This window comes from Dendropsophus ebraccatus, chromosome 6, assembly GCF_027789765.1.
Source record: "Dendropsophus ebraccatus isolate aDenEbr1 chromosome 6, aDenEbr1.pat, whole genome shotgun sequence".
NCBI lineage: Eukaryota > Metazoa > Chordata > Amphibia > Anura > Hylidae > Dendropsophus > Dendropsophus ebraccatus.
Window position 1 is genome coordinate 152,470,717 of NC_091459.1, and position 25,889 is coordinate 152,496,605.

Below are 25,889 nucleotides of genomic sequence, written 5' to 3' on the forward strand. Positions count from 1 at the left end.
ATACTTCAGGTCAGTCGTCTGCAACCTTGGGACCATAAAAGCCTACTAACCTTCTTGTGGTATCACAAGACAGACAAAACATATAACAATACAGACATGTACAAACATAAAACACACATGGGCCCATTCATTCATAACATACAATTCACACAAAAGAAATGGTAAAAATAAAACAAAACAAGGAGCTCCTTTAAAAAAAAAATTAAAAAGCTTCATGAATTGTGGTTAACCATATCAAAAAATGTCTCTTTCATGTGCAAATCCTAAAATATAAATGGACAATTGATGGCATTTTCACACAGTTGAAGTTCTCGGTGTCCGTCCTTCCTGCCAAACTGTGAAAAAACAAAACTTTTCATTAGGGCAAAACTTTCCTCCAGCTGTGGAAATAAACAAAACTCATGGTTATTTTTCCAATCTTACAAAGTGTAATCAATATCACCAGGTGGATTTTTCTCTTTCTATACCCCAATTTACATTTACCAATATTACAAGTTATACACATACTATATACTGTATAGCAATACTCCTTCAAGAACCTGCAAATAAAACCCAGACATATTAGTTATATCATAGATTACATAATCCCATGAAGTCCTCAGATTATCGTCTATCTGACTGGTCCACAAACACTAAAACAATGGACAGAGGACAACACTTTGCACAGAGATTACGTTTATAGCTCTCAGACACAAAATCTTCCAATGACAAACAGAGAGTCCTCAACTAATCTTTCCAGAGAAGTCACAAAAAGAAAACCTTCCTGCCGCAGCAGAGCTCCATATTGTCATTTATCACTTACTATGAGATGAAACCTCCTGTGAGCTCCGCACCTTCTATTGTTTTCTTCCTGACAAGCTGCTTCTCACTCTGCTTTCCCAGGTACAGAGAGAGACTTTTCTGCAGTGTAAAAACACATACAACGTCATTATAAAGACATATACAAGCCGTCATATATGGCTGGAAGTTACACTTCTCACTATCACACTGTTACCTTCTACACATTAATCGTTCCAATACCGGTAATACAATAACATCCATTCTTACCGGCCAATAACACAACTTCTACTCATCCTCTTTGCAAACACATTACTACAGGTTTCCCATCTCTCTAACTCTTACCATGAGTTACATCAAACCTATAAAACAACGCACTGCGGCCGCTCATTGGCCAATACCTGGTGAGGAGCTGCTCCCCCCCTACAATCTCCACATCCATGCAGCCACTTGCCTCACTTCTTTTTCTTGTATGTCTCTCTCAATTCGCGCCAGCAGACAGATCCATCCCACATCTGCTGCCGTCTTCTGCCATTCAAGAGACATAACAAGGCACCACCAGCCGACTGGGGTCTGTCCGCTGTCATGGTGTCACCACCTCGAGTGCTGGGTGCCCAGGGTCGCGAACTACACACCCACCAGGGGACTGGACTCGCTTTGTCATCTACCCCACAACTACACATCTCAGCTAACACATACATTATATTCTATTATACAGTTATAGCAATTCTATCACTATTATCCCACTTCTGACACCATTATGTAACCGGTTACTTTGGAGAATAGTGGCAGAAGGCTATAACCACACAGATTTATAGAAAAAGAGGAGATTTATTACAGAAAACAATACTTAGCTGCAGTTACAGATGGGACAGATGCAGAGTTGTTCCTTCCACAGTGAGATGGGGAGCCCCATTGTATATTATACACTAATATACACCCATTCCCCTCGATGACCTCCAGGGTGCTGGGCACCTTCCATCCATGGTCCTAGCTGGGACTGACTAGAAGCTACATACCCCCGACCTGTATAGTAAGTTTGGGTGGGGGGTGATGGGCTTCTATGTCTATGTAGACCACTGATGACCATGAATGGAAGTTATCTGATGTTTCTCCGGCCTTGTACATATTTACCAAGCACAATGGGGACCCAGTCTCACAACTACAGCTACAAGGTTCTTTCAGCCATACAACAATAGCAACAAACAACTGTATCCTCCAATGTCCACACTATTGTGCAGGTATATGGCCGGACAGCTGACATAGGTGTGACAGTATACATACACACAACTACAATGACTTCTACACACATAGCCATACGAATAAATATATACACACACAAGGCATTAAAATAATACATTCCTTCTCATTACATCAATAAGACACTTTAATTTTCTGAAATGAACCCATCAGGTTACACTCTCTTTGCCCAATAGAAGACACCAGGTGTTATTGGGGGAGCCAGGTGCTGGTTGTCACCTCTGGCTGTGATTGGAGGAGCCAGGTGCTGGTTGTCACCTCTGGCTGTGATTGGAGGAGCCAGGTGCTGGTTGTCACCTCTGGCTGTGATTGGAGGAGCCAGGTGCTGGTTGTCACCTCTGGCTGTGATTGGAGGAGCCAGGTGCTGGTTGTCACCTCTGGCTGTGATTGGAGGAGCCAGGTGCTGGTTGTCACCTCTGCTTTTGTCTGCAGGTTCCTTACCGCCAGGACTACGGTACGAAGGTCAGCCTGTTCTCCCACCTGCACCAATACAGTCGTCGGATGCCGCTCACCCAGCAGATGAGGTATGTCACCTGCAGTGTGTCTCCCAGCATCCCTCACTCCCCTTCTGACCCGCCCCCTTGTCTCCCAGCATCCCTCACTCCCCTTCTGACCCGCCCCCTTGTCTCCCAGCATCCCTCGCTCCCCTTCTGACCCGCCCCCTTGTCTCCCAGCATCCCTCACTCCCCTTCTGACCCGCCCCCTTGTCTCCCAGCATCCCTCGCTCCCCTTCTGACCCGCCCCCTTGTCTCCCAGCATTCCTCGCTCCCCTTCTGACCCCATTCCCTTGTTATCCAGCATCCCTCGCTCCCCTTCTGACCCCACCCCCTTGTCATCCAGCATCCCTTGCTCCCCTTCTGACCCGCCCCCGTGTCTCCCAGCATCCCTCGCTCCCCTTCTGACCCCACCCCCTTGTCATCCAGCATCCCTTGCTCCCCTTCTGACCCGCCCCCTTGTCTCCCAGCATCCCTCGCTCCCCTTCTGACCCGCCCCCTTGTCTCCCAGCATCCCTCGCTCCCCTTCTGACCTGTCCCCTTGTCTCCCAGCATTCCTCGCTCCCCTTCTGACCTGTCCCCTTGTCTCCCAGCATTCCTCGCTCCCCTTCTGACCCCACCCCCTTGTCATCCAGCATCCTTCGCTCCCCTTCTGACCCGCCCCCTTGTCTCCCAGCATTCCTCGCTCCCCTTCTGACCCCACCCCCTTGTCATCCAGCATCCTTCGCTCCCCTTCTGACCCGCCCCCTTGTCTCCCAGCATCCCTCGCTCCCCTTCTGACCCTTCCCCTTGTCTCCCAGCATCCCTCACTCCCCTTCTGACCCCATTCCCTTGTTATCCAGCATCCCTCGCTCCCCTTCTGACCCGCCCCCTTGTCTCCCAGCATCCCTCGCTCCCCTTCTGACCCCACCCCCTTGTCATCCAGCATCCCTTACTCCCCTTCTGACCCGCCCCCTTGTCTCCCAGCATCCCTCGCTCCCCTTCTGACCCGCCCCCTTGTCTCCCAGCATCCCTCGCTCCCCTTCTGACCTGTCCCCTTGTCTCCCAGCATTCCTCGCTCCCCTTCTGACCCCACCCCCTTGTCATCCAGCATCCTTCGCTCCCCTTCTGACCCGCCCCCTTGTCTCCCAGCATCCCTCGCTCCCCTTCTGACCTGCCCCCTTGTCTCCCAGCATCCCTCGCTCCCCTTATGACCCGCCCCCTTGTCATCCAGCATCCCTCGCTCTCTTTCTGACCCGCCCCCTTGTCTCCCAGCATCCCTCACTCTGGAATACACCCGGCGGTGGTGCGGCTTGGACTCCAGTACTCACAGGGCATCATCACCGGCTCCAACTCCCGCTGCATCGCCTTATTACACTGCTTCAAACAGGTAAGAACACTCCCACCCGAGACACTAAGCCCCACCCCCACCACAAAGCCCCACCCCCAACACCTGCTGATGAGATTCCTGCCCACAGGTGATCCGGGACTATAGCACTCCGCCCAATGAGGAGCTGTCACGTGACCTGGTCAACAGACTAAAGCCCGCCATCAGGTGAGGGGTCCTGGGGGGAGGGGAGGATGATGAGGGTGATGATACGTGTGCAGGATGATGGGGGTGAAGATACATGTGCAGGATGATGAGGGTGATGATACGTGTGCAGGATGATGGGGGTGAAGATACATGTGCAGGATGATGGGGGTGAAGATACATGTGCAGGATGATGGGGGTGATGATACATGTATAGGATGATGAGGGTGATGATACATGTGCAGGATGATGGGGGTGAAGATACATGTGCAGGATGATGGGGGTGAAGATACATGTGCAGGATGATGGGGGTGATGATACGTGTGCAGGATGATGGGGGTGAAGATACATGTGCAGGATGATGGGGGTGAAGATACATGTGCAGGATGATGGGGGTGATGATACATGTATAGGATGATGAGGGTGATGATACATGTGCAGGATGATGGGGGTGATGATACATGTGCAGGATGATGGGGGTGAAGATACATGTGCAGGATGATGGGGGTGATGATACATGTATAGGATGATGAGGGTGATGATACATGTGCAGGATGATGGGGGTGATGATACATGTGCAGGATGATGGGGGTGATGATACGTGTGCAGGATGATGGGGGTGATGATACATGTGCAGGATGATGAGGGTGATGATACATGTATAGGATGATGGGGGTGATGATACATGTGCAGGGTGATGAGTGATGATACATGTGCAGGATGATGGGGGTGATGATACGTGTGCAGGATGATGGGGATGATGATACATGTGCAGGATGATGGGGGTGATGATACGTGTATAGGATGATGGGGGTGATGATACATGTGCAGGATGATGGGGGTGAAGATACATGTGCAGGATGATGAGGGTGATACATGTGCAGGATGATGGGGGTGATGATACGTGTATAGGATGATGGGGGTGATGATACATGTGCAGGATGATGGGTGATGATACATGTGCAGGATGATGGAGGTGATGATACATGTGCAGGATGATGGGTGATGATACATGTGCAGGATGATGGGGGTGATGATACGTGTGCAGGATGATGGGGGTGATGATACATGTGCAGGATGATGGGGGTGATGATACATGTGCAGGATGATGGGGGTGATGATACGTGTGCAGGATGATGGGGGTGATGATACGTGTGCAGGATGATGGGGGTGATGATACGTGTGCAGGATGATGGGGGTGATGATACGTGTGCAGGATGATGAGGGTGATGATACGTGTGCAGGATGATGAGGGTGATGATACGTGTGCAGGATGATGAGGGTGATGATACATGTGCAGGATGATGAGGGTGATGATACATGTGCAGGATGATGGGGATGATGATACATGTGCAGGATGATGAGGGTGATGATACATGTGCAGGATGATGAGGGTGATGATACATGTGCAGGATGATGAGGGTGATGATACATGTGCAGGATGATGAGGGTGATGATACATGTGCAGGATGATGGGGGTGATGATACGTGTGCAGGATGATGGGGGTGATGATACGTGTGCAGGATGATGGGGGTGATGATACGTGTGCAGGATGATGAGGGTGATGATACGTGTGCAGGATGATGAGGGTGATGATACGTGTGCAGGATGATGAGGGTGATGATACATGTGCAGGATGATGAGGGTGATGATACATGTGCAGGATGATGGGGATGATGATACATGTGCAGGATGATGAGGGTGATGATACATGTGCAGGATGATGAGGGTGATGATACATGTGCAGGATGATGAGGGTGATGATACATGTGCAGGATGATGAGGGTGATGATACATGTGCAGGATGATGGGGATGATGATACATGTGCAGGATGATGAGGGTGAAGATACATGTGCAGGATGATGGGGGTGATGATACGTGTGCAGGATGATGGGGATGATGATACATGTGCAGGATGATGAGGGTGATGATACATGTGCAGGATGATGGGGATGATGATACATGTGCAGGATGATGGGGGTGATGATACGTGTGCAGGATGATGGGGGTGATGATACATGTGCAGGATGATGAGGGTGATGATACATGTGCAGGATGATGGGGATGATGATACATGTGCAGGATGATGGGGGTGATGATACATGTGCAGGATGATGGGGGTGATGATACATGTATAGGATGATGGGGGTGATGATACATGTGCAGGATGATGGGGGTGATGATACATGTGCAGGATGATGGGGGTGATGATACGTGTATAGGATGATGAGGGTGATGATACGTGTATAGGATGATGGGGGTGATGATACATGTGCAGGATGATGGGGGTGATGATACATGTATAGGATGATGGGGGTGATGATACATGTGCAGGATGATGGGGGTGATGATACTTGGGCAGGATGATGAGGGTGATGATACATGTGCAGGATGATGAGGGTGATGATACATGTGCAGGATGATGGGGGTGATGATACTTGGGCAGGATGATGGGGGTGATGATACATGTGCAGGATGATGGGGGTGATGATACATGTGCAGGATGATGGGGGTGATGATACATGTATAGGATGATGGGGGTGATGATACATGTATAGGATGATGGGGGTGATGATACTTGGGCAGGATAAGAATTGTGAGTTTTCTTTCTGCTGCAGTTTCCTGACTCAGTGTCGCCCTCTATCAGCCAGTATGGGAAATGCTATCAAGTATATAAAGAAGGAAATCTCTAACATCAGCCGGCAGAAGGGGGAGGAGGAGGTGAGTGCGGAGGGGTAAGTGTGCAGGATGGGGGGGAGGTGAGTGCGGAGGGGTAAGTGTGCAGGATGGGGGGGAGGTGAGTGCGGAGGGGTAAGTGTGCAGGATGGGGGGGAGGTGAGTGCGGAGGGGTAAGTGTGCAGGATGGGGGGGGTGAGTGCGGAGGGGTAAGTGTGCAGGATGGGGGGGGGAGGTGAGTGCGGAGGGGTAAGTGTGCAGGATGGGGGGGAGGTGAGTGCGGAGGGGTAAGTGTGCAGGATGGGGGGGAGGTGAGTGCGGAGGGGTAAGTGTGCAGGAGGGGGGGGAGGTGAGTGCGGAGGGGTAAGTGTGCAGGATGGGGGGGAGGTGAGTGCGGAGGGGTAAGTGTGCAGGATGGGGGGGAAGAGAGTGCGGAGGGGTAAGTGTGCAGGATGGGGGGGAGGTGAGTGCGGAGGGGTAAGTGTGCAGGTTGGGGGGAGGAGGAGAGTGCGCAGAGGTAAGTGTGCAGGATGGGGGGGAGGTGAGTGCGGAGGGGTAAGTGTGCAGGATGGGGGGGAAGAGAGTGCGGAGGGGTAAGTGTGCAGGATGGGGGGGAGGTGAGTGCGGAGGGGTAAGTGTGCAGGTTGGGGGGAGGAGGAGAGTGCGCAGAGGTAAGTATGCAGGACGGGGGTTTTCTCTGCCGGCTTAAGAGATACACGTGAAACTAAAGCCGATCCTGGGTGCTTAAGGTGCATCTCATCCAATCGGCACTGAGTTTCATTCCTAGATCAAACACGAGGGTCGCCCCAGATCTTCATGCTATGTGTATCAGTACAAAAACAGAAACTTATCAATCACTATGAAGATCTAAATTCTGAACCATAACTTTTATTTAGATACCTAGTAAAATGTGCGATTATGTGGTGTAACAAACGCCTTACAGATGGATATGGTATGCTTCTCCTATATCCTATAGTATCAGGATATGGCTGAGATAAGCAGCGCTGATGTCGCCCAATCTCCAAATAAAATCCTACAAGCCCCCCGCTCCTCGTCCTCAGCTTAGTGCTCGTATTCCATTGGGACTATTAGTATAATGGCTGATGGGATAGCGCTGCAGTAGCCATACAGAGGGTATATGATGATCTAAGAGGCCGTGTACTGGACTGGAAGCAGCCGTACCCGAATGATAACCAGCGTTCAGGAGTAGAACCTTTAGTAGATAATGCACATATTACGCGTTTCAAGAGTACTAGGCTCTCTCCATCAGATGGTACATGGTACAGGTGGGAACAACAAGGTGTAAATACCTAAAAGGCGCCAATCACGCCCACTAGCTGAGAGAGACTGCGGGATGGGACTGTATAGTGATCATATGGATACTGGTGATTGTATAGTCTGGGGAGCGGATAGCCACTATATGATATGGATAGAAGGATCATCAGATCTGCTTAGGCAGCGCAAAGAATGATATAAATCTCGGGCCGCTATCAGGGCTGACAGTGGTCATGTGACCAGAGAAGACCAATGGCAGATGGAGGAGTGTCCGTATGGCAGCCAATGGGGGATTACGCTGTCTAGGATGACAGGAGTCATGTGACCCGAGGCGACCAATAGTCTGTAGGGGAGTGTCCGCGCAGTGGCCAATGAACGCTGGGGAATAATGGAGATGCGGTTAAGCCGGGCGGCTACAGAATCGTCATTGGGCTGGGTAAATAGAATGATAGTAAAGCGGTAATGTATGTCAGAATCTGTTGGGATTATATGTTATGATTAGACCGGAGACCCATGTCGGCAGACACCACATCTCGCAGATAGCTGTCAGAGCTAGTGGGGACACGTGACAATAGGAATCCAATAGCTGAAAAGGAAAACGTCCAAATGGCCAATAGGAGTGGAGGGGCCCGGGGCTGCTGCACGGATGAAGGGAGAGAAGGTAGCAAAGAGTGAGATAATGAGGACATAGATACGAGTAGCGTCTAGAAGCTAAATAATAGCGGAATACATCATGATTCATAGAAGTATATACCTGCAAAGGGAACACAACATAGATATATAAAGAGTAGTAAATATAAATAAAGGTATATATATATTGATATACCTGAAGCTAAAAGGACCATAATATGCCTAAAAACTATATAATTAAATGCCTAGATAACCGAATACATGCATATATATATATATAAATAGGTATACGCATAGGTGCGCCCCCGGATGGATACATGAGTACGCACAAGTGAATATCTAAATATAGAGCTCAATATCCTTTGTAACAGAGATGCCAGTAATGTAATGGATTAATACACATTCTCAATGTATTGGTTTAAACCCTGGGGAATGGGTGTTTTTAATTGAAATATCCAGAAATGTTCCCTTTTTCTCAGGCTCTGGAATCTCTGACCACCCATAGGGATATGTTCAATGGGTGTGATGGAGTGAGGGGTGAAGCTGGAGCGTGTGCGTTGCGTGTCTGGAGACACTATGCAGGACAAAGCTTTTTTCTACATTAACCCTATGTTGGTTGATTCTGCTGCGTAACTGCTGAGTAGTGCGCCCAACATATTGTGTCCCACATTGGCATCCAGAAGGTATATAACGAAGGAGGAGGCGCAGTTCATACGGGATTTAACGGAAAAACGCTCACCTGTAACATTAGATTCAAGCTTATGGATCTGTCTTTAGTATTGAGACCGCATTTGCAGGTTTTGCTGCCACATTTATAACTCCCGGCCTGGTTGTTCAGAATGGACGTGGAGCGGATGGCGCTGACAGGGTTAGCTTTGGGAAGTTTGCTGGGAGCCAGGATGTTTTTTAGAGAAGAAGCTGTAGGTGACAGATGGTCGGTCAGGAAGGATATCCTTGAGATAAGGATCAGGTTTCAGGATTGTCCAATGTTTTGTAAGAATGGATCTAATGGATTTGTAATCAGATGAGAAGGTGGTAATGAAGTTGAGACCGAACTCTTCAGGGCCGTCGGGTTTTGTTTTCCTGCCTGGTTGAAGACACTTGTTGGCCGAGGGATTTGGCTCTAGAGACAGTGGATATTGTTTAGCGCGAAATCTTTGAGTAAGAATTTTGCTTTGTTTGGTGTAGTCCTTTGTGTTTGAGCAGTTGCGGCGTATGCGTCTAGATTGCCCATAGGGGATGTTGGTGATCCATTTCTTATAATGGCCGCTTTTGAAATGTAAATAACTATTCCCATCAACTGCTTTGAAGTAGGTTTTGGTGAGGATCTTGTTCTCCTGATGGAACACAATGATGTCCAAGAATTCTGCATTGTCCATGAATATGTTGTGGGTGAATTCAAGGCCCCAGGAGTTTTTATTGATGTCTTTTACGAATTCTTCCAAATGATGAATATGTCATCTATGTAACATTGGTATGAGACGCATTTATTGAAAAGATGATGTTCAAATAGTATTTCTTTTTCAAATAGGCCTACGAAGAGATTTGCGTAGCTTGGCGCAAATTTACTGCCCATCGCGGTACCATGTTCCTGTTTATAGATGTGACTGTCAAATTGGAAGAAATTGTGTTTGAGGATGAAATCTATGCAATCCAGAATGTATTGGGCTTGAATGGAGGGCATGGTGGTGTCGTTTAGGAGGAAATGAGAAACTGCCCTGATGCCCAAACTGTGATGGATACCGGTGAGGAGATATCCATGGTAAGGAAGATGTACTTGTCTCTCCATGGTAAGGAACATGTACTTGTCTCTCCATGGTAAGGAAGATGTACTTGTCTCTCCATGGTAAGGAACATGTACTTGTCTCTCCATGGTAAGGAAGATGTACTTGTCTCTCCATGGTAAGGAAGATGTACTTGTCTCTCCATGGTAAGGAAGATGTACTTGTCTCTCCATGGTAAGGAAGATGTACTTGTCTCTCCATGGAATAGGAAGTGTCACAAGTATATGAGATGAGAGATCTGACATGTTTCTGGAGATGTGTGTCCACATATTGTGCTAAGTTACTAGTAAGGGAGTTTATACCTGAGATGATAGGTCTGCCAGGAGGTTTAAGTGGGGTTTGTGGACTTTGGGGAGGTAATAACATCACTGAACCCGCTGTTTCGCTATTTTAAGGAAGTAGAATTCTTGTTTGCACAGGACCCCTGTGGTGTGGCCTGCTGAGATAAGTTGTTTGTATTCCGTGAGGTAGTTGGACATAGGGTTAAAGGTGAGAGGTTTATAGAACTTCTTGTCCGATAGTAGTCGGTCGGCTTCAGCAATGTAGTCAGTGCGATCTAGTATGACAATGCCTCCTCCTTTATCAGCTGTCTTGATAACTATGGACATATCGTTAGATAATGACTTAAGCGTGTTTCTTTCTACTCGTGAGAGGTTATGTTGGTATCGTGGGGATTTAGAGGTGAGTATCTGAAAGTCTGAAAGAACCAGAGAAGAGAAAGTCTCCAAGAAACTGCCCCTGCTTTGTAAGGGATAGAACACAGATTTGGGTTTCAATCCACTGTTAATTGGTGGCGGAACAGATGGAGGCACTGGCTTCTGTTTGCTTCATTTTATTGCAATTCTTGATGTTGAAATAGTTTCCGGATGTAGGAGTTCAAGTCCAAAAATAGCTCAAAGTCCTTACTTCCATTGGTTGGGCAGAAGGATTAGCCTCTTTCCAGTAGGGAAAGTTCATTGCGGGTAAGGACGTGTTTGGAAAGGTTGAAGATCTTGACTTTGTCAACCGTTCCTATTGCGTTGGGATCTGAACTTGTTAGTGGCCGAGATCGTTGGTTCTGTTTCTTTTGTCGCTTTTGGATTCCTCCTCTAGATCCTCTCTTCCTTTTGGTGCCTAGAGGTGGTGCTAAGTGGACTGTTTCTGCAGAATGGAGCTTCACTCCTAATGGTAGAGTAGGGGGGAAGTGTACTTGTACACATGGTGTACACATGGTCAGTACAGGTGGTGTCCAGGGGCACTAGAGATGGATGGCCGAGTTGGGTGGCCATAGGTGTAAAAAAGGAGGAACCTTGAGGTAGTGGCGATGAGGGAGACCTGGTGTGCATGGGGCCTGGCGTGACTAGGGAGTCTAGTACTGAACTGCTTAGATGTCTCTCTAGTAACAATCTAACACACTAATAATCTGTCTGAATGGCCAAATGTCACTAGAAAAGCAATGGGGAATATTAGCCTTGTAGTGCTTACCGCTCTGCCGGTCAGAACACGGGCTGATGTCCTGTTACTGGATATACAGTCCATAGAGCAGTATATCAGATGGTACACAGGCTGGTACACTGCCCCGGCTATACAGTCCATTGAGCAGTATATCAGAGAGTCGCTGCCCCGGCTATACAGTCCATAGAGCAGTATATCAGAGAGTACACTGCCCCGGGCTATACAGTCCATAGAGCAGTATATCAGATGGTACACTGCCCCGGCTATACAGTCCATAGAGCAGTATATCAGAGAGTCGCTGCCCCGGGCTATACAGTCCATAGAGCAGTATATCAGAGAGTACACTGCCCCGGCTATACAGTCCATAGAGCAGTATATCAGAGAGTACACTGCCCCGGCTATACAGTCCATAGAGCAGTATATCAGAGAGTACACTGCCCCGGCTATACAGTCCATAGAGCAGTATATCAGAGAGTCGCTGCCCCGGGCTATACAGTCCATAGAGCAGTATATCAGAGAGTCGCTGCCCCGGCTATACAGTCCATAGAGCAGTATATCAGAGAGTACACTGCCCGGGCTATACAGTCCATAGAGCAGTATATCAGAGAGTACACTGCCCCGGCTATACAGTCCATAGAGCAGTATATCAGAGAGTACACTGCCCCGGGCTATACAGTCCATAGAGCAGTATATCAGAGAGTACACTGCCCCGGCTATACAGTCCATAGAGCAGTATATCAGAGAGTACACTGCCCCGGCTATACAGTCCATAGAGCAGTATATCAGAGAGTACACTGCCCCGGGCTATACAGTCCATAGAGCAGTATATCAGAGAGTACACTGCCCGGGCTATACAGTCCATAGAGCAGTATATCAGAGAGTCGCTGCCCCGGCTATACAGTCCATAGAGCAGTATATCAGAGAGTACACTGCCCCCGGCTATACAGTCCATAGAGCAGTATATCAGAGAGTCGCTGCCCCGGGCTATACAGTCCATAGAGCAGTATATCAGAGAGTACACTGCCCCGGCTATACAGTCCATAGAGCAGTATATCAGAGAGTACACTGCCCCGGCTATACAGTCCATAGAGCAGTATATCAGAGAGTACACTGCCCCGGCTATACAGTCCATAGAGCAGTATATCAGAGAGTACACTGCCCCGGGCTATACAGTCCATAGAGCAGTATATCAGAGAGTACACTGCCCCGGCTATACAGTCCATAGAGCAGTATATCAGAGAGTACACTGCCCCGGGCTATACAGTCCATAGAGCAGTATATCAGAGAGTACACTGCCCGGGCTATACAGTCCATAGAGCAGTATATCAGAGAGTACACTGCCCCGGCTATACAGTCCATAGAGCAGTATATCAGAGAGTACACTGCCCCGGCTATACAGTCCATAGAGCAGTATATCAGAGAGTACACTGCCCCGGCTATACAGTCCATAGAGCAGTATATCAGAGAGTCGCTGCCCCGGCTATACAGTCCATAAAGCAGTATATCAGAGAGTACACTGCCCCGGCTATACAGTCCATAGAGCAGTATATCAGAGAGTACACTGCCCCGGGCTATACAGTCCATAGAGCAGTATATCAGAGAGTACACTGCCCAGGCTATACAGTCCATAGAGCAGTATATCAGAGAGTCGCTGCCCGGGCTATACAGTCCATAGAGCAGTATATCAGAGAGTACACTGCCCGGGCTATACAGTCCATAGAGCAGTATATCAGAGAGTACACTGCCCCGGCTATACAGTCCATAGAGCAGTATATCAGAGAGTCGCTGCCCCGGGCTATACAGTCCATAGAGCAGTATATCAGAGAGTACACTGCCCCGGGCTATACAGTCCATAGAGCAGTATATCAGAGAGTACACTGCCCGGGCTATACAGTCCATAGAGCAGTATATCAGAGAGTACACTGCCCCGGCTATACAGTCCATAGAGCAGTATATCAGAGAGTACACTGCCCCGGGCTATACAGTCCATAGAGCAGTATATCAGAGAGTCACTGCCCCGGGGTATACAGTCCATAGAGCAGTATATCAGAGAGTCACTGCCCCGGGGTATACAGTCCATAGAGCAGTATATCAGAGAGTCACTGCCCCGGGGTATACAGTCCATAGAGCAGTATATCAGAGAGTACACTGCCCCGGGCTATACAGTCCATAGAGCAGTATATCAGAGAGTACACTGCCCCGGCTATACAGTCCATAGAGCAGTATATCAGAGAGTACACTGCCCCGGGCTATACAGTCCATAGAGCAGTATATCAGAGAGTACACTGCCCCGGGCTATACAGTCCATAGAGCAGTATATCAGAGTACACTGCCCCGGGCTATACAGTCCATAGAGCAGTATATCAGAGAGTACACTGCCCCGGCTATACAGTCCATAGAGCAGTATATCAGAGAGTACACTGCCCCGGGCTATACAGTCCATAGAGCAGTATATCAGAGAGTACACTGCCCCGGCTATACAGTCCATAGAGCAGTATATCAGAGTACACTGCCCCGGGCTATACAGTCCATAGAGCAGTATATCAGAGAGTACACTGCCCGGGCTATACAGTCCATAGAGCAGTATATCAGAGAGTACACTGCCCCGGCTATACAGTCCATAGAGCAGTATATCAGAGAGTACACTGCCCCGGCTATACAGTCCATAGAGCAGTATATCAGAGAGTACACTGCCCCGGGCTATACAGTCCATAGAGCAGTATATCAGAGAGTACACTGCCCCGGCTATACAGTCCATAGAGCAGTATATCAGAGAGTACACTGCCCCGGCTATACAGTCCATAGAGCAGTATATCAGAGAGTACACTGCCCCGGCTATACAGTCCATAGAGCAGTATATCAGAGAGTACACTGCCCCGGGCTATACAGTCCATAGAGCAGTATATCAGAGAGTACACTGCCCCGGGCTATACAGTCCATAGAGCAGTATATCAGAGAGTATACTGCCCCGGGCTATACAGTCCATAGAGCAGTATATCAGAGAGTCGCTGCCCCGGGCTATACAGTCCATAGAGCAGTATATCAGAGAGTACACTGCCCCGGCTATACAGTCCATAGAGCAGTATATCAGAGAGTCGCTGCCCCGGCTATACAGTCCATAGAGCAGTATATCAGAGAGTACACTGCCCCGGCTATACAGTCCATAGAGCAGTATATCAGAGAGTACACTGCCCCCGGCTATACAGTCCATAGAGCAGTATATCAGAGAGTACACTGCCCCGGCTATACAGTCCATAGAGCAGTATATCAGAGAGTACACTGCCCCGGGCTATACAGTCCATAGAGCAGTATATCAGAGAGTACACTGCCCCGGCTATACAGTCCATAGAGCAGTATATCAGAGAGTACACTGCCCCGGGCTATACAGTCCATAGAGCAGTATATCAGAGAGTACACTGCCCCGGGCTATACAGTCCATAGAGCAGTATATCAGAGAGTCGCTGCCCCGGCTATACAGTCCATAGAGCAGTATATCAGAGAGTACACTGCCCCGGGCTATACAGTCCATAGAGCAGTATATCAGAGAGTACACTGCCCCGGCTATACAGTCCATAGAGCAGTATATCAGAGAGTACACTGCCCCGGGCTATACAGTCCAATAGAGCAGTATATCAGAGAGTACACTGCCCCCGGCTATACAGTCCATAGAGCAGTATATCAGAGAGTACACTGCCCCCGGCTATACAGTCCATAGAGCAGTATATCAGAGAGTACACTGCGCCCGGCTATACAGTCCATAGAGCAGTATATCAGAGAGTACACTGCCCCGGCTATACAGTCCATAGAGCAGTATATCAGAGAGTACACTGCCCCGCTTATACAGTCCATAGAGCAGTATATCAGAGAGGTACAGCTGCCCCCGGCTATACAGTCCATAGAGGCAGTTATATCAGAGAGTACACCTGCCCGGGCTATACAGTCCATAGAGCAGTATATCAGAGAGTACACTGCCCCGTGCTATACAGTCCATAGAGCAGTATATCAGAGAGTACACTGCCCCGGCTATACAGTCCATAGAGCAGTATATCAGAGAGTACACTGCACCCGGCTATACAGTCCATAGAGCAGTATATCAGAGAGTACACTGCCCCGGGCTATACAGTCCATAGAGCAGTATATCAGAGAGTACTCTGCCCCGGGCTATACAGTCCATAGAGCAGTATATCAGAGAGTACACTGCCCCGGCTATACAGTCCATAGAGCAGTATATCAGAGAGTACACTGCCCCGGGCTATACAGTCCATAGAGCAGTATATCAGAGAGTACACTGCCCCGGGCTATACAGTCCATAGAGCAGTATATCAGAGAGTACACTGCCCCGGGCTATACAGTCCATAGAGCAGTATATCAGAGAGTACACTGCCCCGGCTATACAGTCCATAGAGCAGTATATCAGAGAGTACACTGCCCCGGCTATACAGTCCATAGAGCAGTATATCAGAGAGTACACTGCCCCGGCTATACAGTCCATAGAGCAGTATATCAGAGAGTCGCTGCCCCGGCTATACAGTCCATAGAGCAGTATATCAGAGAGTACACTGCCCCGGGCTATACAGTCCATAGAGCAGTATATCAGAGAGGTCGCTGCCCCCGGCTATACAGTCACATAGAGCAGTATATCAGAGAGTCGCTGCCCCGGCTATACAGTCCATAGAGCAGTATATCAGAGAGGTACAGCTGCCCCGGCTATACAGTCCATAGAGCAGTATATCAGAGAGTACACTGCCCCGGGCTATACAGTCCATAGAGCAGTATATCAGAGAGTACACTGCCCGGCTATACAGTCCATAGAGCAGTATATCAGAGAGTACACTGCCCCGGGCTATACATCCATAGAGCAGTATATCAGAGAGTACACTGCCCCGCTATACAGTCCATAGAGCAGTATATCAGAGAGTACACTGCCCCGGCTATACAGTCCATAGAGCAGATATCAGAGAGTACACTGCCCGGCTATACAGTCCATAGAGCGTATATCAGAGAGTACACTGCCCCGGGCTATACAGTCCATAGAGCAGTATATCAGAGAGTACACTGCCCCCGCTATACAGTCCATAGAGCAGTATATCAGAGAGTACACTGCCCCGGCTATACAGTCCATAGAGCAGTATATCAGAGAGTACACTGCCCCGGCTATACAGTCCATAGAGCAGTATATCAGAGAGTACACTGCCCCGGCTATACAGTCCATAGAGCAGTATATCAGAGAGTACACTGCCCCGGGCTATACAGTCCATAGAGCAGTATATCAGAGAGTACACTGCCCCGGGCTATACAGTCCATAGAGCAGTATATCAGAGAGTACACAGGCTACTGCCCCGGGCTATACAGTCCATAGAGCAGTATATCAGAGAGTACACTGCCCCGGCTATACAGTCCATAGAGCAGTATATCAGAGAGTACACTGCCCCGGCTATACAGTCCATAGAGCAGTATATCAAAGAGTACACTGCCCCGGCTATACAGTCCATAGAGCAGTATATCAGAGAGTACACAGGCTACTGCCCCGGGCTATACAGTCCATAGAGCAGTATATCAGAGAGTACACTGCCCCGGGCTATACAGTCCATAGAGCAGTATATCAGAGAGTACACAGGCTACTGCCCCGGGCTATACAGTCCATAGAGCAGTATATCAGAGAGTACACTGCCCGGCTATACAGTCCATAGAGCAGTATATCAGAGAGTACACTGCCCCGGCTATACAGTCCATAGAGCAGTATATCAGAGAGTACACTGCCCCGGGCTATACAGTCCATAGAGCAGTATATCAGAGAGTACACTGCCCCGGCTATACAGTCCATAGAGCAGTATATCAGAGAGTACACTGCCCCGGGCTATACAGTCCATAGAGCAGTATATCAGAGAGTACACTGCCCCGGGCTATACAGTCCATAGAGCAGTATATCAGAGAGTACACTGCCCCGGGCTATACAGTCCATAGAGCAGTATATCAGAGAGTACACTGCCCCGGGCTATACAGTCCATAGAGCAGTATATCAGAGAGTACACTGCCCTGGCTATACAGTCCATAGAGCAGTATATCAGAGAGTACACTGCCCCGGGCTATACAGTCCATAGAGCAGTATATCAGAGAGTACACTGCCCCGGGCTATACAGTCCATAGAGCAGTATATCAGAGAGTACACTGCCCCGGGCTATACAGTCCATAGAGCAGTATATCAGAGAGTACACTGCCCCGGCTATACAGTCCATAGAGCAGTATATCAGAGAGTACACTGCCCCGGGCTATACAGTCCATAGAGCAGTATATCAGAGAGTCGCTGCCCCGGGCTATACAGTCCATAGAGCAGTATATCAGAGAGTACACTGCCCCGGGCTATACAGTCCATAGAGCAGTATATCAGAGAGTACACTGCCCCGGCTATACAGTCCATAGAGCAGTATATCAGAGAGTACACTGCCCCGGCTATACAGTCCATAGAGCAGTATATCAGAGAGTACACTGCCCCGGCTATACAGTCCATAGAGCAGTATATCAGAGAGTACACTGCCCCGGCTATACAGTCCATAGAGCAGTATATCAGAGAGTACACTGCCCCGGGCTATACAGTCCATAGAGCAGTATATCAGAGAGTACACTGCCCCGGGCTATACAGTCCATAGAGCAGTATATCAGAGAGTACACTACCCCGGCTATACAGTCCATAGAGCAGTATATCAGAGAGTACACTGCCCCGGGCTATACAGTCCATAGAGCAGTATATCAGAGAGTCGCTGCCCCCGGCTATACAGTCCATAGAGCAGTATATCAGAGAGTACACTGCCCGGGCTATACAGTCCATAGAGCAGTATATCAGAGAGTACACTGCCCCGGGCTATACAGTCCATAGAGCAGTATATCAGAGAGTACACTGCCCCGGCTATACAGTCCATAGAGCAGTATATCAGAGAGTACACTGCCCCGGGCTATACAGTCCATAGAGCAGTATATCAGAGAGTACACTGCCCCGGGCTATACAGTCCATAGAGCAGTATATCAGAGAGTACACTGCCCCCGGCTATACAGTCCATAGAGCAGTATATCAGAGAGTACACTGCCCCGGCTATACAGTCCATAGAGCAGTATATCAGAGAGTACACTGCCCGGGGCTATACAGTCCATAGAGCAGTATATCAGAGAGTACACTGCCCCGGCTATACAGTCCATAGAGCAGTATATCAGAGAGTACACTGCCCCCGCTATACAGTCCATAGAGCAGTATATCAGAGAGTACACTGCCCCCGGCTATACAGTCCATAGAGCAGTATATCAGAGAGTACACTGCCCGGGCTATACAGTCCATAGAGCAGTATATCAGAGAGTACACTGCCCCGGGCTATACAGTCCATAGAGCAGTATATCAGAGAGTACACTGCCCCGGGCTATACAGTCCATAGAGCAGTATATCAGAGAGTACACTGCCCCGGCTATACAGTCCATAGAGCAGTATATCAGAGAGTCGCTGCCCCGGGCTATACAGTCCATAGAGCAGTATATCAGAGAGTACACTGCCCCGGCTATACAGTCCATAGAGCAGTATATCAGAGAGTACACTGCCCCGGGCTATACAGTCCATAGAGCAGTATATCAGAGAGTACACTGCCCCGGCTATACAGTCCATAGAGCAGTATATCAGAGAGTCGCTGCCCCGGGCCATACAGTCCATAGAGCAGTATATCAGAGAGTACACTGCCCCGGCTATACAGTCCATAGAGCAGTATATCAGAGAGTACACTGCCCCGGGCTATACAGTCCATAGAGCAGTATATCAGAGAGTACACTGCCCCGGGCTATACAGTCCATAGAGCAGTATATCAGAGAGTCGCTGCCCCGGGCTATACAGTCCATAGAGCAGTATATCAGAGAGTACACTGCCCCGGCTATACAGTCCATAGAGCAGTATATCAGAGAGTACACTGCCCCGGCTATACAGTCCATAGAGCAGTATATCAGAGAGTACACTGCCCCGGGCTATACAGTCCATAGAGCAGTATATCAGAGAGTCGCTGCCCCGGGCTATACAGTCCATAGAGCAGTATATCAGAGAGTCGCTGCCCCGGCTATACAGTCCATAGAGCAGTATATCAGAGAGTCGCTGCCCCGGGCTATACAGTCCATAGAGCAGTATATCAGAGAGTCGCTGCCCCGGCTATACAGTCCATAGAGCAGTATATCAGATGGTACACAGGCTGGTACACTGCCCCGGCTATACAGTCCATAGAGCAGTATATCAGAGAGTACACTGCCCCGGGCTATACAGTCCATAGAGCAGTATATCAGAGAGTACACTGCCCCGGCTATACAGTCCATAGAGCAGTATATCAGAGAGTACACTGCCCCGGGCTATACAGTCCATAGAGCAGTATATCAGAGAGTACACTGCCCCGGGCTATACAGTCCATAGAGCAGTATATCAGAGAGTACACTGCCCCGGGCTATACAGTCCATAGAGCAGTATATCAGAGAGTACACTGCCCCGGCTATACAGTCCATAGAGCAGTATATCAGAGAGTACACTGCCCCGGCTATACAGTCCATAGAGCAGTATATCAGAGAGTACACTGCCCCGGGCTATACAGTCCATAGAGCAGTATATCAGAGAGTCGCTGCCCCGGCTATACAGTCCATAGAGCAGTATATCAGAGAGTACACTGCCCCGGCTATACAGTCCATAGAGCAGTATATCAGAGAGTACACTGCCCCGGGCTATACAGTCCATAGAGCAGTATATCAGAGAGTCGCTGCCCCGGGCTATACAGTCCATAGAGCAGTATATCAGAGAGTCGCTGCCCCGGCTATACAGTCCATAGAGCAGTATATCAGAGAGTCGCTGCCCCGGCTATACAGTCCATAGAGCAGTATATCAGAGAGTCGCTGCCCCGGGCTATACAGTCCATAGAGCAGTATATCAGAGAGTACACTGCCCGGGCTATACAGTCCATAGAGCAGTATATCGGAGAGTACACTGCCCCGGGCTATACAGTCCATAGAGCAGTATATCAGAGAGTACACTGCCCCGGCTATACAGTCCATAGAGCAGTATATCAGAGAGTACACTGCCCCGGCTATACAGTCCATAGAGCAGTATATCAGAGAGTACACTGCCCGGGCTATACAGTCCATAGAGCAGTATATCAGAGAGTACACTGCCCCGGGCTATACAGTCCATAGAGCAGTATATCAGAGAGTACACTGCCCCGGCTATACAGTCCATAGAGCAGTATATCAGAGAGTACACTGCCCCGGGCTATACAGTCCATAGAGCAGTATATCAGAGAGTACACTGCCCCGGGCTATACAGTCCATAGAGCAGTATATCAGAGAGTCGCTGCCCCCGGCTATACAGTCCATAGAGCAGTATATCAGAGAGTACACTGCCCCGGCTATACAGTCCATAGAGCAGTATATCAGAGAGTACACTGCCCCGGGCTATACAGTCCATAGAGCAGTATATCAGAGAGTACACTGCCCCGGGCTATACAGTCCATAGAGCAGTATATCAGAGAGTACACTGCCCCAGGCTATACAGTCCATAGAGCAGTATATCAGAGAGTACACTGCCCCGGCTATACAGTCCATAGAGCAGTATATCAGAGAGTACACTGCCCCGGGCTATACAGTCCATAGAGCAGTATATCAGAGAGTACACTGCCCCGGCTATACAGTCCATAGAGCAGTATATCAGAGAGTACACTGCCCCGGCTATACAGTCCATAGAGCAGTATATCAGAGAGTACACTGCCCCGGGCTATACAGTCCATAGAGCAGTATATCAGAGAGTACACTGCCCCGGCTATACAGTCCATAGAGCAGTATATCAGAGTACACTGCCCCGGGCTATACAGTCCATAGAGCAGTATATCAGAGAGTACACTGCCCCCGGCTATACAGTCCATAGAGCAGTATATCAGAGAGTACACTGCCCCAGCTATACAGTCCATAGAGCAGTATATCAGAGAGTACACTGCCCCGGGCTATACAGTCCATAGAGCAGTATATCAGAGAGTACACTGCCCCGGCTATACAGTCCATAGAGCAGTATATCAGAGAGTACACTGCCCCGGGCTATACAGTCCATAGAGCAGTATATCAGAGAGTACACTGCCCCGGCTATACAGTCCATAGAGCAGTATATCAGAGAGTACACTGCCCCGGGCTATACAGTCCATAGAGCAGTATATCAGAGAGTACACTGCCCCGGCTATACAGTCCATAGAGCAGTATATCAGAGAGTACACTGCCCCGGCTATACAGTCCATAGAGCAGTATATCAGAGAGTACACTGCCCCGGGCTATACAGTCCATAGAGCAGTATATCAGAGAGTACACTGCCCCGGGCTATACAGTCCATAGAGCAGTATATCAGAGAGTACACTGCCCCGGCTATACAGTCCATAGAGCAGTATATCAGAGAGTACACTGCCCCGGGCTATACAGTCCATAGAGCAGTATATCAGAGAGTACACTGCCCCGGCTATACAGTCCATAGAGCAGTATATCAGAGAGTACACTGCCCCGGCTATACAGTCCATAGAGCAGTATATCAGAGAGTACACTGCCCCGGGCTATACAGTCCATAGAGCAGTATATCAGAGAGTACACTGCCCCCGGCTATACAGTCCATAGAGCAGTATATCAGAGAGTACACTGCCCCCGGCTATACAGTCCATAGAGCAGTATATCAGAGAGTACACTGCCCCGGCTATACAGTCCATAGAGCAGTATATCAGAGAGTACACTGCCCCGGGCTATACAGTCCATAGAGCAGTATATCAGAGTACACTGCCCCGGGCTATACAGTCCATAGAGCAGTATATCAGAGAGTACACTGCCCCGGCTATACAGTCCATAGAGCAGTATATCAGAGAGTACACTGCCCCGGCTATACAGTCCATAGAGCAGTATATCAGAGAGTACACTGCCCCGGGCTATACAGTCCATAGAGCAGTATATCAGAGAGTACACTGCCCCGGGCTATACAGTCCATAGAGCAGTATATCAGAGAGTACACTGCCCCGGGCTATACAGTCCATAGAGCAGTATATCAGAGAGTACACTGCCCCGGCTATACAGTCCATAGAGCAGTATATCAGAGAGTACACTGCCCCCGGCTATACAGTCCATAGAGCAGTATATCAGAGAGTACACTGCCCCGGCTATACAGTCCATAGAGCAGTATATCAGAGAGTCGCTGCCCCGGCTATACAGTCCATAGAGCAGTATATCAGAGAGTACACTGCCCCGGGCTATACAGTCCATAGAGCAGTATATCAGAGAGTACACTGCCCCGGCTATACAGTCCATAGAGCAGTATATCAGAGAGTACACTGCCCCGGCTATACAGTCCATAGAGCAGTATATCAGAGAGTACACTGCCCGGCTATACAGTCCATAGAGCAGTATATCAGAGAGTACACTGCCCCGGCTATACAGTCCATAGAGCAGTATATCAGAGAGTCGCTGCCCCCGGCTATACAGTCCATAGAGCAGTATATCAGAGAGTACACTGCCCCCGGCTATACAGTCCATAGAGCAGTATATCAGAGAGTACACTGCCCCGGGCTATACAGACCATAGAGCAGTATATCAGAGAGTACACTGCCCCGGCTATACAGTCCATAGAGCAGTATATCAGAGAGTACACTGCCCCGGCTATACAGTCCATAGAGCAGTATATCAGAGAGTACGCTGCCCCGGGCTATACAGTCCATAGAGCAGTATATCGGAGAGTACACTGCCCCGGCTATACAGTCCATAGAGCAGTATATCAGAGAGTACACTGCCCCGGGCTATACAGTCCATAGAGCATTATATCAGAGAGTACACTGCCCCGGCTATACAGTCCATAGAGCAGTATATCAGAGAGTACACTGCCCCGGGCTATACAGTCCATAGAGCAGTATATCAGAGAGTCGCTGCCCCCGGCTATACAGTCCATAGAGCAGTATATCAGAGAGTACACTGCCCCGGGCTATACAGTCCATAGAGCAGTATATCAGAGAGTACACTGCCCCGGCTATACAGTCCATAGAGCAGTATATCAGAGAGTACACTGCCCCGGCTATACAGTCCATAGAGCAGTATATCAGAGAGTACACTGCCCCGGCTATACAGTCCATAGAGCAGTATATCAGAGAGTACACTGCCCCGGCTATACAGTCCATAGAGCAGTATATCAGAGAGTACACTGCCCCGGCTATACAGTCCATAGAGCAGTATATCAGAGAGTACACTGCCCCGGGCTATACAGTCCATAGAGCAGTATATCAGAGAGTACACTGCCCCGGCTATACAGTCCATAGAGCAGTATATCAGAGAGTACACTGCCCCGGCTATACAGTCCATAGAGCAGTATATCAGAGAGTACACTGCCCCGGCTATACAGTCCATAGAGCAGTATATCAGAGAGTCGCTGCCCCGGCTATACAGTCCATAGAGCAGTATATCAGAGAGTACACTGCCCCGGGCTATACAGTCCATAGAGCAGTATATCAGAGAGTACACTGCCCCGGGCTATACAGTCCATAGAGCAGTATATCAGAGAGTACACTGCCCCGGGCTATACAGTCCATAGAGCAGTATATCAGAGAGTACACTGCCCCGGGCTATACAGTCCATAGAGCAGTATAATCAGAGAGTACACTGCCCCGGGCTATACAGTCCATAGAGCAGTATATCAGAGAGTACACTGCCCCGGCTATACAGTCCATAGAGCAGTATATCAGAGAGTACACTGCCCCGGCTATACAGTCCATAGAGCAGTATATCAGAGAGTACACTGCCCCGGGCTATACAGTCCATAGAGCAGTATATCAGAGAGTACACTGCCCCGGCTATACAGTCCATAGAGCAGTATATCAGAGAGTACACTGCCCCGGGCTATACAGTCCATAGAGCAGTATATCAGAGAGTACACTGCCCCGGCTATACAGTCCATAGAGCAGTATATCAGAGAGTCGCTGCCCCGGCTATACCGTCCATAGAGCAGTATATCAGAGAGTACACTGCCCCGGGCTATACAGTCCATAGAGCAGTATATCAGAGAGTACACTGCCCCGGGCTATACAGTCCATAGAGCAGTATATCAGAGAGTACACTGCCCCGGGCTATACAGTCCATAGAGCAGTATATCAGAGAGTACACTGCCCCGGGCTATACAGTCCATAGAGCAGTATATCAGAGAGTACACTGCCCCGGGCTATACAGTCCATAGAGCAGTATATCAGAGAGTCGCTGCCCCGGCTATACAGTCCATAGAGCAGTATATCAGAGAGTACACTGCCCCGGGCTATACAGTCCATAGAGCAGTATATCAGAGAGTACACTGCCCCGGCTATACAGTCCATAGAGCAGTATATCAGAGAGTCGCTGCCCCGGCTATACAGTCCATAGAGCAGTATATCAGAGAGTCGCTGCCCCGGCTATACAGTCCATAGAGCAGTATATCAGAGAGTCGCTGCTATTCTTACAGCTCGGTGGATAGTATCACAATCGCTGTGGCCGCTTCTTATAATCGCCTTCTTCCTATCAGATAACACAGTGTGCGGCTTTGGTCGTGCTCAGTAGAACGGCCGTCACTGCCGACTAACAAGACCAGTGTCACCGCTATTATCGGCCATCTTACACCATTATTTAAAACTCTAATTCTTACTTTTGTAGATCTGTAAATATTACTGTAGCGATACCACCTGTCCATCATAGATCTGTAAATATTACTGTAGCGATACCACCTGTCCATCATAGATCTGTAAATATTACTGTAGCGATACCACCTGTCCATCATAGATCTGTAAATATTACTGTAGCGATACCACCTGTCCATCATAGATCTGTAAATATTACTGTAGCGATACCACCTGTCCATCATTCTATAGAGACTCCCTCCCCTTTAGTGTAAATAATACAGACCAATCACTAAGATGCAATATAATAGGGTAGTTTCTCAGCTGACAGGTCTTCCTAGTAAACTATCATTTTTAGTCCAGGTCGTAAAATAGGCCCAAACCATAAGTGATGGGGGAGG

At 49.0% G+C, this 25,889-nt stretch overlaps 1 protein-coding gene across 1 annotated transcript in view; it reads left to right on the top strand.

The window, feature by feature from the left end:
• Positions 1 to 9,119, top strand: part of EIF2B4 (eukaryotic translation initiation factor 2B subunit delta) — a 42,194-nt gene extending 33,075 nt beyond the window's left edge. Inside the window, exons 6-10 of the mRNA XM_069974363.1 lie at positions 2,470 to 2,561; positions 3,786 to 3,900; positions 3,989 to 4,065; positions 6,662 to 6,778; positions 9,104 to 9,119. Of these exons, the coding sequence (XP_069830464.1) occupies positions 2,470 to 2,561; positions 3,786 to 3,900; positions 3,989 to 4,065; positions 6,662 to 6,778; positions 9,104 to 9,119 (417 nt within the window). The remainder of the gene's footprint in view (positions 1 to 2,469; positions 2,562 to 3,785; positions 3,901 to 3,988; positions 4,066 to 6,661; positions 6,779 to 9,103) is intronic.
• Positions 9,120 to 25,889: the final 16,770 nt, after the last annotated feature.